Source organism: Triticum aestivum, chromosome 5A (genome assembly GCF_018294505.1).
Source record: "Triticum aestivum cultivar Chinese Spring chromosome 5A, IWGSC CS RefSeq v2.1, whole genome shotgun sequence".
Classification (NCBI taxonomy): domain Eukaryota; kingdom Viridiplantae; phylum Streptophyta; class Magnoliopsida; order Poales; family Poaceae; genus Triticum; species Triticum aestivum.
Window position 1 is genome coordinate 410,347,048 of NC_057806.1, and position 14,068 is coordinate 410,361,115.

The 14,068-nt window shown below is 51.9% G+C and overlaps 1 protein-coding gene across 1 annotated transcript; it reads right to left on the reverse strand.

The window, feature by feature from the left end:
• Positions 1-201: 201 nt before the first annotated feature.
• LOC123103668 (endoglucanase 22) lies at positions 202-8,813 on the reverse strand. Its single transcript, XM_044525327.1, has 4 exons — positions 7,875-8,813; positions 7,487-7,687; positions 7,156-7,410; positions 202-1,137 (listed from the first exon to the last, which is right to left on the reverse strand). The coding sequence occupies exons 1-4, from the start codon at positions 8,340-8,342 to the stop codon at positions 451-453; spliced, it is 1,611 nt and encodes a 536-aa protein (XP_044381262.1). The 5' UTR covers positions 8,343-8,813; the 3' UTR covers positions 202-450.
• Positions 8,814-14,068: the final 5,255 nt, after the last annotated feature.

Genomic DNA, 14,068 nt, shown 5'->3' on the forward strand with positions numbered 1-14,068 from the left:
TACCGCCACAGGCTACAGCCGCTAGGCCTTGCCGCCACGAGTTGTGACGGCAAGTGACACACGTCGCTTGCCGGGTGCCGCCACAGTAGTTTTGTCAATTCCACTCAAGTGACGGCAGAGATGGTTTTTTCTGTCATCACACTCATGCACGTGGTCCAAAATGTCAAATATTCGTTAAGGAACTTAAAAGACTGAGGCACCTAATTTCAGTAAAGTTTAGAGCTCTTTAAATTTGCTTTCTGAGGCACCTAATTAACTTCAGAATACAAGTATCTAATCTTCACCATCCTGATCGGTCTCCTCCTTATTGTTCATTCACTTCTATCCTTTGTTCTTTCCTTTCACTAAATAAATCTCTCTCATATTAACACTTCAAAAAAAGATCTTATATGGAAGTAAGTCCGTATACGAGAAAGAAAAAAGAATGCCCCACCCAAGCTAATGCCACCTTTATCTACAATTCGCCGAGAGCCCCAGCGCCGTCCCTGGGCGGCACCCCTCCTCCTCCTCCGCCGCCGACAGGTTGTGCAGCCTGGCGAAGACGGCGACCATGGGCGCCGTGTTGTATGTGCACGCCTCGGTCTGCACGTAGTTGGCGCGGTCGTCCCTGAACTCGTCGCGGCAGTTGGGCCCGCCGACGATGGCGCCGGTGAGCACGTTGGGGTTGGGCCGCTTGCTGGCGTACCAGTGGTCGAACCCCTGCATGCAGCCGATGAAGCGGTTGTTGGCCTTGTGCGACACGATGGAGGCGGCGCGGTGGTGCACCTGCGCGGGGAAGCGCGGGCCGTAGCCCACCATGTAGCTCAGCCGCAGCGGGTTGCGGCCCAGGATGTAGTCGGCCTGCGAGCGCGCCAGGGCCAGGAGCTCGGACGGCGGGACCGCCGGCGCGTCGGGGCAGCGGAGGCGGGCGCCGGCGCCGGCCAGGTAGCGCGAGTAGACGGTGAGGAGGAAGGCGGCGCTGGAGGCGTACTGGAGGTTGTTCCACTGGCGCACGTACAGCATGCCGCCGGGGCTCCGGTCCACGTTGCTGCCGTTGTTCAGGCGCAGGCACGCGCACAGGTAGTGCTCCGCCTTGGCCTTGTACTGCTCCAGCACCACCCGGTGCCGCTCGCCCTGCGGATCGCCGTCCAGCAGCAGCTGATGAAAAAAAGAAAAGTCCCCAAATCAATGTCGCACAATCCACGAGTTACCAACACAGCAAAAATCACCTAGCAATGCATTACTGTAAAAAAAGAAGAAGGGCAGTATCTGTGACAATGGTTGCTGAAATGATTAAATCGACAAAATTATTCCGTACTAGTAGTATTGATGAGTTATGCAAATGGCTTGAACGAAATGCAGATTCCCGGAGAAACTGGGAACCAGCTCGATCGATGGATGCAAGCTGTAACTATCGAATCTGTCTTTAATTCGGCGCAGTGCTGCTGCTGGCGGTGGCTGCGAGCGAGCGAGGCCACATGGTGTACTCGCCCGGCCGGCGTCGCTTTCCCTCTGACTGCAGGCAAGTATATCTTCCACTCTCACTGACCAGCTAATGGACTCAGAGGAGCGATGCTGGCGCATGCAGACGGGAGCATCGGCCACGTCGTCCTCCGATGTTAACCCTTTCAGTTGAACCGAACGAGCGAGTGAGTGAAAGCCGGCTTCTCGTTTTGCCTCAGCAGGTGATGCCCGGTGGGGAGCTTCGAATCGAAGAAAAACAAAGGACGGAACATCTTGATTCCATTTGCCGTTTCAGAAATTCTGTGCCTGATGAATATTCCATCGCCTCCAGAAAAAGGTAAACGCTGCACAAACTTGCAAACGACAGCAATACTAGCTATGCACAGAGCGCATTTACCTCATGAAATAATGCATCTATGCCTGGCTCAAGACGAGTAAATATATATACTCCAGCTTAGCACAGCAAAAGCTGCCAGCGCCATGAGGTGAACACTTCATGGTGAAAGTTGAGGAAGGATGGGAGTTGACACGGTGTACCATGATGGACAAAACCTATGTATACCAGCTCAACTACCGCTATGATTGCGACATTGGTCCTGTTTGGATACTATAACTAAGTTAGAGGTTAGAGTTATATTTTAACCCTAAACTAACTATAACCAAAGAGATATTTGGATGGTAGGGTTAGATTGACAATAAATATTCTTTCTTTATCATTTGACTACTTTGGACCCTATTTGGATGGGAGAGGTAACTTTTTTTACTATTTTTTAGTGGGCCCAGAAGAACTAACCCAAATAAGCTCCTCTAGTGTGGGCTAGTTTTTTGGGATGGGTTAGATCCAACTAACCCACCATGTTTGGATACTTTTGAGTTATTTGAGCCCCAACTAACTAAAACTAACTCTAACCTAGGAATCCAAAGGCCATTAATTTGCTTGGACCATCGTATAAGGCTGCCTGTAATGGGAGTATCATAGGTAGTATCATGCATGCCAACTAAGCAATTTTGATGAAGTGACATAAAATTAAATGAAGAAAGATAGGCTTGAGTATCATATCATGATACCGTATCATATTAAATGATGTGCTACTTTGTGTCATGCATGGCAATAAATGTAGTCCTCTATGATACCAACATATGATACTATGCATTAGGGATTGTAGTATCATAGACTAGTATCATATGCATGATACTAATATATGATACTCCCCATTACAATCAGCCTAATTGTACTGCCGTGCCAGGAGCCCCTATGGTTAGCTATAGCTAGCTAGCTAATTGCTTGGAAATGAAGCATGCTCTTTTCTTGACGCCATGTGCGTGCGAAGGTTTCAGCTGGGAGTATATGCAGCAGTGAGTACGAGGACATTTATTTGTATAACCGGCGCTCGATCGGAAAGAAGAAGAAGGAGCACGCTATCAATATATTTTTAGCATCTTGTCAGTCATGTCATGTCCAAGAAAACATGTCCACATCGCACAACTAGTTGGCAGACGCCTTCAAAGCAGCTAGCCTATTCATTGCTTACTGCTTTTTAAAAATAAAAAGGAAAGTCGATCCACGTTATACTCACCTAGATTACTGATTTGGCTCCCTTGACTCCTTAAATTTTGGTTCTCATGTAGTAAGTGACATCACCATAGAATTTTGTTGTGTTGTTCTTTCCTTCTGTTTTTTCTTCTTTCACATATAATTTTCCATGCTCCACCTTTCTTATGGTATTTTTAACTCACCTAGATGAGAATTATTTAGTTCTCATCCATCGGCATATAATCTTTTAATTTTTTGTATTTTTCTTTTCTTTTTTCCTGCTCTTACTTTTTCATTCTCCACTTGTTATTGTATTTTTTAAACAAATTATGTAAAGATAATTGCACACGATCGGTGGACCATGCAACTACATTTGGGCGTGATCGGTGGACATGCAGCCGCACATAGTCATCAGGCGTGCAGTTGCGCATGAGCGATGACATGCGATGCAGTTGTGCGCAGATGTGCAACATGCAATTGTAATTACCCGTGGCGTGGAAAAAGACATAAACAAAACCTAAAAGAACATTAAATGAAAAAACAAAAAGAAACAACAAATAAAAATCACACAAATCTTCACATAAAAATAGATGATGCAGGAGGTAGATGAGACTTAATTAATTCTTATGTATTAGCGAAACCGTTTACTAGCAACACGAACACATGTTTATTCAGGCAATATCTTTTTCGTTTTCTGGTTCCCCCTAAAAGTTTTCCTCCTTCCAAAGAAAGGCGACTCCCAGGCGACAAGGGCTTCCTACCTCCCATCGATGTCGCCGCCGGTCCACCTCATCTCATGTGGCCTTAGGGCCATGGAAATGTGTTGTACCATGGCCTTGCCAGCGGGAGGGCTCTTCGTCCATTTTAGGTGTTTTTCTTAGGTCGGTTAGGGTTTGTGTCCGAGTCAGGAAGGCAAGGCAGGCGGCGGCTCCCGATAGATGGAAAAGGTCCTCTCAGCTCAGCCCCCGTCCCAACGGTGCGTTTAGCGTCATCGAAGGGACTTTGGAGGTGTGTCTGTCGTGGATCTCGTGGGATTTGATTAGTGTTGATCTTTGGTGGATCTCCATGGATCCAGTCTTCCTTCGTCTGTGATCGTGTGTCTACATATTGGATCCTTCATGTTGCTCTCGTCCGCTGGTCGTGTGGGCCTTAGCATGATGACTTCTCGACTGTCTACTACAACAAGATTTGTATGGCTCCAGTGAGGGAGGCGACGGCGGCGGCCCACCTTTGGATTTCCAGTGAATATAGTCGTCCTTAGATGGTCTATAGACCTGGATGTAATTTTTATTACTTAAGGTGTTTTTGGTGCTGCCATGACAGTTGATGTATAGATCGAATTTCTTTTCGCAAAAATAATAATATTGTTTTCTCAAGTAACCCACATAGGTGACCATAAACTCACAACGGTTTCATCCGACGTGCTTGAGGGGCTGGCGTGCCTCACCTTGTCTTTGCGGAGTCGGTGCTACTTAGGAGGGGCCTTCGTGGAGATGATGACACAAAATGGATGGTCGGTTCCAATGCTTGCTCGGTCGACGGAGTCGAAACTGACTAGTCGCTGACCGGGTGGTCGATTGTTTGGCGTAGGCCAGCATGGGTCTCAACACCTATTTGTGGCGAGGGCTACGTTGATGGCCGAGTCGTAGTGGCTAGCTCGCAGAGGAGTAATGGTGGCATTGGATGCCATGCTCGACGAGGCTGTTCCACTTGACAGCGTGTGCATATTTGTGTTGGTAGCTAGGTGCCTAGGTTGGCCGAGGTGCCCTGACTTTGCGGACGTGTTGTCACGGTATTTATTTATTTTTGCTATTTTTCAAACAAAAAACGTTGATGCAAAACTTCCCATAAAAAGGAGATTTTTGTGGTGCAAGCTCGTCCAGCAGAAGAAGAAAAAAAGGCGCAGTAAGAAAGCTACTGCGCGACAACGCCGCTTCCGGACCGACGGACACCCTCACGACAGGCCAGATCACCCATCCCACTCACCCCTCTGTAGACCAGGACGTCCATGTGGAATTCTAGGAGCATGGTGGGGCCCCAGGAGGCCACCAAGTGTAAAGTGCACGGCCAGGGACAGAAGAGAGTGAGGTGATTTCTTGCTCCGCATGCAAGTGATGCGACGACACCGTCGGCCAGTCCTCCAGATGATTTGCACGGAAAATAAAGTGAGGCCTCCTTTGGTTTGTAGGAATGTCATAGGATTTCTATAGAATAGGATTTGCATAAGAAAATTTCCTTTGAGGCCCTTTGGTTTATAGGAATGGATTTCTATTCCTATATAGGATAGGAATCAATCCTTCACATTTTGAAGGAAAAAACATTAGCTAAGACTCAATGGAAAAATTCCTATCCAATGCATCAAATGACATCTCTCTTATGATTTTTCTATTCCTACAACATTTCTATCCTATGAATACGAGGGGGGGGGGGGGGGGGGGGAGCGAGTGACACCGCCAGCGTTTTGCCGGGTTCCCTGCAGAATACATGCAGCGCCATCGGTCGCCCGTGTCTTTTCCCGCGCGTCAGTTTTGGCCTTGACCAAGTTAGTTAGCGGCCCTACCGCAGGCCTCGCGAGCGAGAACAAAGCCCCAAATTTCCTCCGTTTTTGGCCGGTTTCTGCTGCAACCGGGGGCGGGAGAAAGAAAAATATCTGCGTCTTCTCCGCGCGCTCCTCGCGTCAGCAGCAAATTAAAAGGTGTACGCATAATCGAATCCAGCAGAGCAAAGCAGATAGATGGCCAGCCAGAGGATATAGCGGCGGCCGTATACTGATCTCAGCACGCACCGGACGCCATGTGCCAGGCCATCGATCGCTTTTCAGCACCGGGATCCTGCAGCGTCCGTACGTCCATGGCTGGCGTCCGATTTCTCGCTGGTGCGGTGTGGCCGTGGCAGGGTCAGACTGCCAGGGGACGCCGGATAGCCAGCCTCACCGGCTTGTCGACGCGCTCGTAATAATTCGTAATTGAGATGAGACAGATGGCGACAGGGTGAGGATTGACGAGACTCCGATAAAGCACCACCTCCTACTAATCCGAGACAAAGGGGACGGCTATAGCTTCCTTCCCTTTTCCTCCGTAAAAACCACTCCTACCGCCGAGAAAGGATCAAGTCGTGCCTTGCTGGTTAAGCCTACGTATGGAGGCCGCTGGGCGGTTCAGTTTCAAACCCTACCGGGTCGGGTCAGGGAGCAGGTGTGCGATCGGAGGCTTTTCCTGTGTTTAGCGGCAGCACGGCTCAAGTTTTTCCGGAAAGGAAACCGAATAACCCTGCCTTGTTCGGTTCCTTCAGATTTGAAGGGGTTTGGAGGGGATTGAGAGGGATTAAATCCCCCACAAGTCAAAATCCACCTCAATCCCCTCCAATCCTCTTCAATCCCCTTGTGGGAGGGATTAACCGAACAAGCAAAGCGGGGCGAGCGCGATGTGGACAGGAAAAGCAAAGCCCCGGCTTAATTAGCAAAACCCCGCGGCTTTCAGGCGGGAAAGTCCGCCCCCCTGCGGACCGATCCAGATGCTCGGCCATGTGAGTGAGTGCAGGGCGCTCCCGCTGATCCCCGGCCATCATCATTGCGGGAACCTGATCTACCGACTGGCTCGCTCCGAGCGAACAAGTGGACTTGTTAGTCGCTGATGATGAACAGCGACGTGTTTTGGAGCTATGTAGTGTCTGTGGATGGATCTCAGTCCACTCATCACCGTCTGATGGGTGGATCGCAGGTGGAGTGCATGAACAGGTTTGATTTTTTGCATCTGAGCGCGCCTAATGCCTGCTCGGGCTAGGCAGGGTCGTATTGGGCGGTACGGAGGTGTGGATCCTACATGGCTTCTTTCGGGGAGCAAGAAAGTGTTTCGGCCATGTGAGACATTAATTCCCCTTTCTTAAGCAACAACCGTCTAGTGTTTGTCGTCGTGGGAGTGAGAAAAAGAGTACTGTTACGAATACTCCTACTTGGCAGCGCAGGACTGTTCGTGGCTAGGCGTACTAGTTTCAGCGAGGGGACATGCACGGTCGTAGGGCCTTGGTAGCACGGCTCGGCTCAACCACCAGCACCAACTTAATTTACTGATCAACCATGATGAAAGGGTCATCAAGTGCTGGAGTATTTCTGATGAGAGCGAATGTACTTGGCAAGAGTAGAGCAAGTAAAAAAATGGGGAGTTTCGGGGTAGTAGTACCTTGGAGGCGAGGACCTGGAGGCCGGCGTACTTGACGTCCCAGCTGAACTCGGTCATGGCCCATCCGACGCCGCCGAAGCAGTCGGCCTTGTCGACGGCGTAGCGGAGGAACTCCTCCTTCCCGGTGGCGCGGTGCAGCCAGAAGGCCGCCCACAGCAGCTCGTCCCGGTACCCGCTCACCGACGCGTAGAAGCTCCGCACCTCCGCGATGCTGCCGTCGTAGTTGCCCCTGTACCTGTCCCCGAACTCGAACAGCTGCACGCACAGTCGCAGTCAGAATCAGATACAGGTAGCTTGGCGACATACGTCCCGTACTGGTGACGAGTTTAACCTGTTGCGCGTGGTGGAGGAGGATGTGGGAGTAATGCGGGTTGGAGGCGCGGAAGACGATGGCGGCGGCGGCGAGCGCCGCGGCGGTCTCGGCGACGAGGTCGGAGCCCGGGTTGTCCTTGTCCACGCGGTACGCCTTCCGCGACGTCGTCATGTCCTCCGGCCGCTGCCAGCAGTAGTGGTCCGTGTCGCCGTCCCCCACCTGCGGGGCCCCCCTCGTCAGACATCCGTCCGCCATCAAGCCCATCATTCGCATCGCAGCGCTAAATTAATGGCGGTCGCCTCGGGCATCCGCTTTTCCCGTGTCGTCTCGAAGCGGTCGCGCGGGCGATCGGACGGTCGTGGCGGTAAAAAAAGGAGGAAAATGCGCAACGTGCGTGGGTGCGTACCTCGGCCCAGTAGACGAAGGGCTCGGTGTGCGCCTTGATGAAGTAGTCGGTGCCCCACTTGATGGCCTCCAGCGTGTGCTGCCACTCGCCGGCGGCGGCGATGTCGTCGCCGAACTCGATGGCGCCCCAGGAGAGCATGGTGACGGTGAAGGCCATGGGCAGGCCGAACTTGACGTGGTCGCCGGCGTCGTAGTACCCGCCCACCAGGTCCACGCCCTGCTGCAGCCCGTCGGTGATCCCCGAGTGCCCGCGCCACCTCACCCGCTGGTTGTACGGCAGCCGCCCGGACCGCTGCGCCTCGAAGTAGAGCAGGCTCTTGGACAGCGCCTCCCGGTAGTCCGGCTCCGCGGCGGCGGCATCGCAGCCGAGGGACAGTGCCAGGGCGGCCGCCTGCAGGAGCACCAGCGCGGCGGCGGCGGCGGCGGCGACGGGGCTGCCAGCTGCCCGCCGGACGCGGCCCCGGCTCATGGCACGCGCGCCGACGTACGGCAGCGGTCACCACGCACCAGCGCGTCGGTCTCACGCTCGCCAAAGCCAAGCCCGCGATCAGGGCCCTTGTGCTTAGCCGGAGTGTTTGCTTGCTGCCCCGGTTTCCAGTGGAGACCCTTTCTTTCCTTTCTCTCCCCTTTATCTCTATCTTTGAAAGTGTCTGACTGTCTGATCCGGGCTGGGTTGTAAGCAACTGACGCTATTATGCGCGTGTAAGCACGCAAGCAAGGGAGGCCTGCGTCAAAGTCTTTCCAGGTGCGCGAGATATGACGGGCGGGGCCCGCGCACGTACGTACGTACCACCGCCGTCTATACGGCGTGGCCGTGGCGTTGGCGTACCCCCCGCGACACGTACGCGCGCGACCGGTGCGCTCGTTTACGTGTCCGCGGCGCGGCCCCGCGCGCGGCCAAATGGGCGCCGACTGACGAGGCGCTTCGCCGGTGGCCGCAAGCTGCGTTGCGTAGAGCGCTCGGCCTCGGCCTCGGCGGGGCGCGGCACGGCGGGGGTGGGGGATGGAGATCGGAGGTCAGTGGGTGGACGGACCTGATCACCGCTCCTGCAGCTTGATTGTGGGTGAGCGACATTAATACTGGGTGGCTAAGTGGGGGAGGGGATTATTGACCGACCGTGCAGGGGCAGGCAGGCAGGCAGGCATCGAGTGAACACAGGGCGTGCTCCGACCCCACGCTCCGCGCTGGTTACCGGCAGGCCACGCGTACCCAACGCCCACCAGGCTTCATTCAATGGCGCAGCCGGGCCGGGGCGAGGATAAACAACTGTCGGTAGTACGTTGGTAGGACATGACAGGCAGTGCGGCCTGGCATGGGCGGCGCGTGAGTACACGTACGTGCCGGACTGCCGCGGCCACGGACAGATCGGATGAGCTGGGCTCTCGACGTGCGTGCGCGCGGAGGACCGTGGTGACTACGGTATACGCGTATGAGGCTCCGGTAAGAAAAGAGAGGAAGCTGTCATAGTGCGCATTGGCTGGCAATGGCATGGCGCGACCAACGGAGGATGAAGCAAGGGTGCTCGCCGACGAGCGGATGCGGACGAGAAACTGCGCATGGAACAGACGCCACTATTAATCACGACGTGCACGTGTCGGTATCCACCAGCCACGGCGGGAACTGAACTGGCAAGCAAGCAAGCGAGCCAAAGGTGACATCGCGCGGCGTGGACGCGTCAGTCGATGCCGACGGCGGTCTCGCGAACTGCGGGACGTCACTACGTGCCCGCCGATCCGCCGGTCGCCGGCGACCATGCACGTCCCAGTCTCGACCCACTCACGCGTCACGCGACACCTGATCTGGGCGCAATAATCACGGCGACCCACCGCACACGCATTACGGCTTTACGGCCCGCCTGATTGACTCCGTTCGCCGGCCGGCCGCCGGCGCCGCTCGTTACGTGTCGTCGGCGCGGAAACTTTGCGCGGTCCGGACGGCATTTGGCATGCACGTTCTTGAGGCCGCCTACGTGCCGAGCCCCGCGCTCCCCGTTTTTCCCGGGCGCCTTCAAAGCGCGCACTGTGGCCAGTCGCGGGCGCGCCTCGGGATTTTGCCGGGTTTAGCGTGACACGTCGGGGCAGGGTGATCATTGCCGATCGGTGCGACGGAGACAGAGCCCATTAACCATCACGTACGGGAGATGGTGGTAACCACATGTCCGTGATTTGCTAGTTTCAGCGACCAACCGCGCGAGATTTCTGTCTCGGCGGTGTGGTTACTTTTGTCCTCTGATGATAGAATTTTCAGGATTCGCTGATAATGTGGACAATCATCAGGATTTCAATCGGCCTGGCCAGACAGATGCCGCGTAACGTGTCAATATCCCGGGGGAATTCATAACATCAATGCATAAAACCTGGCTCGGATGCCACTGTTGTGGACGTAATGATTTTAAAAAAAAATTTACGCACATGCAAGATCATGGTGATGTATAGCAACGAGAGAGGAGAATGTTGTCTACGTACCCTCGTAGACCGAAAGCGGAAGCGTTAGCACAACGCGATTGATGTAGTCGTATGTCTTCACGGCCCGACCGATCAAGCACCGAAACTACGACATCTCCGAGTTCTAGCACACGTTCAGCTCGATGACGATCCCCGGACTCTGATCAGCACGACGGCGTGGTGACGATCTTGATGTTCTACCGTCGCAGGGCTTCCCTAAGCACCGCTACAACATTATCGAGGATTATGATGGAGGGGAGCACCGCAGATGGCTAAGAGATCAATGATCAATTGTTGTGTCTTTGGGATGCCCTCTGCACCCGTATATAAAGGAGCAAGGGAGGAGGAGGCCGGCCCTAGGAGGGGCGCGCCAAGTGTGGAGTCGTACTAGGACTCCCTAGTCCTAGTAGGATTCCACCTCCCATATGGAATAGGAAAAGAGGAAGGAAAAAGGAGAAGGAAAGAAGGGGGCGCCCCCTAGTACAATTTGGACCAGACCAAGGGGAGGGGTGCGGCCACCCTTGAGGCCCTTTTCCTTCTTTCCCGTATGGCCCAATAAGGCTCAATACGTATTCCCGTAACTCTCTGGTACTTCGAAAAATACCCGAATCACTCGAAACCTTTCCGATGTCCGAATATAGTCGTCCAATATATCGATCTTTACGTCTCGACCATTTCGAGACTTCTCGTCATGTCCCCGATCTCATCCGGGACTCCGAACCCCTTCGGTACATCAAAACTCATAAACTCATAATATAACTGTCATCGAAACCTTAAGCGTGCGGACCCTACGGGTTCGAGAACAATGTAGACATGACCGAGACACGTCTCCGGTCAATAACCAATAGCGGAACCTGGATGCTCATATTGACTCCCACATATTCTACGAAGATCTTTATCGATCAGACCGCATAACAACATACGTTGTTCCCTTTGTCATTGGTATGTTACTTGCCCGAGATTCGATCGTCGGTATCTCAATACCTAGTTCAGTCTCGTTACCGGCAAGTCTCTTTACTCGTTCCGTAATACATCATCCTGCAGCTAACTCATTAGTTGCAATGATTGCAAGACTTAAGTGATGTGCATTACCGAGAGGGCCCAGAGATACCTCTCCGACAATCGGAGTGACAAATCCTAATCTCAAAATACGCCAACCCAACAAGCACTAGTGCAGAACCAGGCAATAGCACCGGTTCGTAAGGCCCTTTAGTGCTGGTTCCATAACCGGCATTAAAGTGTGGTCACTAAAGGCCCCCTTTAGTACCGGTTCAGCACGAACCGGTGCTAAAGGGCAACCACGTGGCACGAGCCAGCTCCGGGCCAGGAGCCCTTTAGTACCGGTTGGTAACACCAACCGGTACTTAAATGTTTGGGGGGGTTTTGGTTTTATGATTTCTTTTTCATTTAATTTTGTGTTTTCCATTTTAATTCTTTTTCGTTTGCTGGTATTTTACGATACTACACATTGTACACGTTATGCATATATATATATATATATATATATATATATATAAATATATAAATAGAATTTCTAGTAGAACCAATCATATATATATATATCATCAATGTCTCACAAACCACCATATTAATTCACACATACACACATGTATAGCTATATACAATTTCTCCTACATATGCATGTTGCCTTCGAGCCAGTGGCATTAGCCTAATTGGTGCCTTCGGAGCACAATGACAATTGGAAGTGGTTCATGACCTGGTCGATGGGGGCGGTAGCGGGTAATAGTATTCTCCCTTCGGATTTATGACCTTGTCGAGCAAAAATCCCGCTATTTCCTCTTGAAGTGCTTCTACGCGCTCCGTTTCTAGGAGCTTGTCCTGCACCTCTTTGAACTGTTAAGAAGGAGATCAATATGCATGTGTATTAGTTGTGTGACTAGATATCGATAATGGTGTAAAATTTGTGAATAGTGTTCTAACAAGCGTACCCATTCCTGTCTTTGAGATCTGCTCCTTTCGGACGCCATCATGCGAATGTTCTCGCAAACACAGAATGCACACAGATCAGTCCCCTGCGCCTGCTTCAGGGCCTTTATTACGAGAATGGAATTTAATTTGATCAGATAATAATTAATCAAGCATGATAATTAAAGAGATGGCAGCTAGCTAGCTAGCTAGTACTACTTAATTACTTACCTTGGGTCGAAACCATTTCAGCTGTCGTTTCCATCCGCCTTCTGTGACGCTGATGAACCTTGACCAAGCTCTGCCCGTCGACAAAGAAAATGAATAAAGGGGTTATTAAATAGTTCATATCATGAAATGACGAACTAAATAGGCCGAGATATATAGTTAATAATGATTGAAATTACCTGTTGACTATCCCAAACAAGATGTTATAGTCAGTATTTGCTTTGAGTAGTGAGTCCAGTATTTGAACTGTTCTGGCGTCAACTTTAATGATACACAAGATCCAGTGAAATCCGCATGCACACACGTTTGCATGTCTTAATTAAGCGGGCATATGTAAGCAAAAACATGTAGCTAGCTAGTAGGCAAAAACAGATAATTTGTAGTACAAGAAAGTGTGACTCACTGAAAGTTGTAAGGAAGTAGTATATCTTCATTGTATTTGAGGCGTTTCAAGAACTCTAGCATGTTGTCCTCTACCTGCTTTTCATAATGTTTGTTTATTTTCCATGTGTATTTATTAACGGTGTTTGGGTCAATGAACCCAATGCCATAGCATCCACCTTTTCTCATTTCATACATCTTCATCCTGCATAATACCACAGAAAAGAATATAGTGAGGATAATTACAGGTAATGATTGATCAAAAGGATCACTACAGCTAGCTTGAGACTTAAATTACAGAAAGAAATCACTTATAGACAATAGCAACTGACGATAGATTTATCGAGTGCGTCTTGATTGTATAACTGAAACAATTCAGAATACTCAACGGTCACAGCATTCTCATGGTAGTAATGATCCTTCTTGACTTGCACCATGAGGGACTCTCGATCGGATCTCTTGGTAATGTCCATGTACTATTGATGCAATTCATACATTCTCGTTGGGAGCTTCTTGACCTCTTCTGGCTTGACAAAAGGTTGGCCCCGGGCATATTTCTGTTTTATTTCCTCCTCTGACGGGGACGGGAACGTACGGGCCGGGGCGGCGACGACGGGGACGTACGGGGCGGCGACGACGGGGATGGGGACGACGCAGGACGGGCCGGGACGTGGCGGCGGTGACGACGGGGACGATGGGGACGGGGATGACGGGGCGGCGACGGGGGCGGCAACGAGGGATGAAGACGTACGGGGGGCGCGGCGGGCGACGGTGCAGAGGAGAAGAAGCAGATGAGAAACTGAAATTTTTGTAAGTGTTGTTTATATAGGAGGGGCCTTTAGTACCGGTTGGATCCACCAACCGGTACTAAAGGCCTGTTTTGGCCAGGCCAAGCGGCGGGAAGCGACCCCCTTTAGTACCGAGTGGTAGCTCCAACCGGTACTAAAGGCCCCCCCTTTAGTACCGGTTGGTGCCACGACCCGGTACTAAAGGTGTGCGCTGGCGCAGGTGCGGTGCGGCAAGTTTAGTCCCACCTCGCTAGCCGAGGGGCGACCGCACTAGTTTAAAATCCCCCGTGCGGTAGCTCTCTCGAGCTCCTCCCCAAAGCAGGCCTACTGAGCCTACATGTTCTGTGCTGCCCTGTTGGCCCACTGGGCCTTTGCGGACCTGCATCCTGGCCCAACAACAGGTTGAGTTTCTAGTCGTATGTCGGCC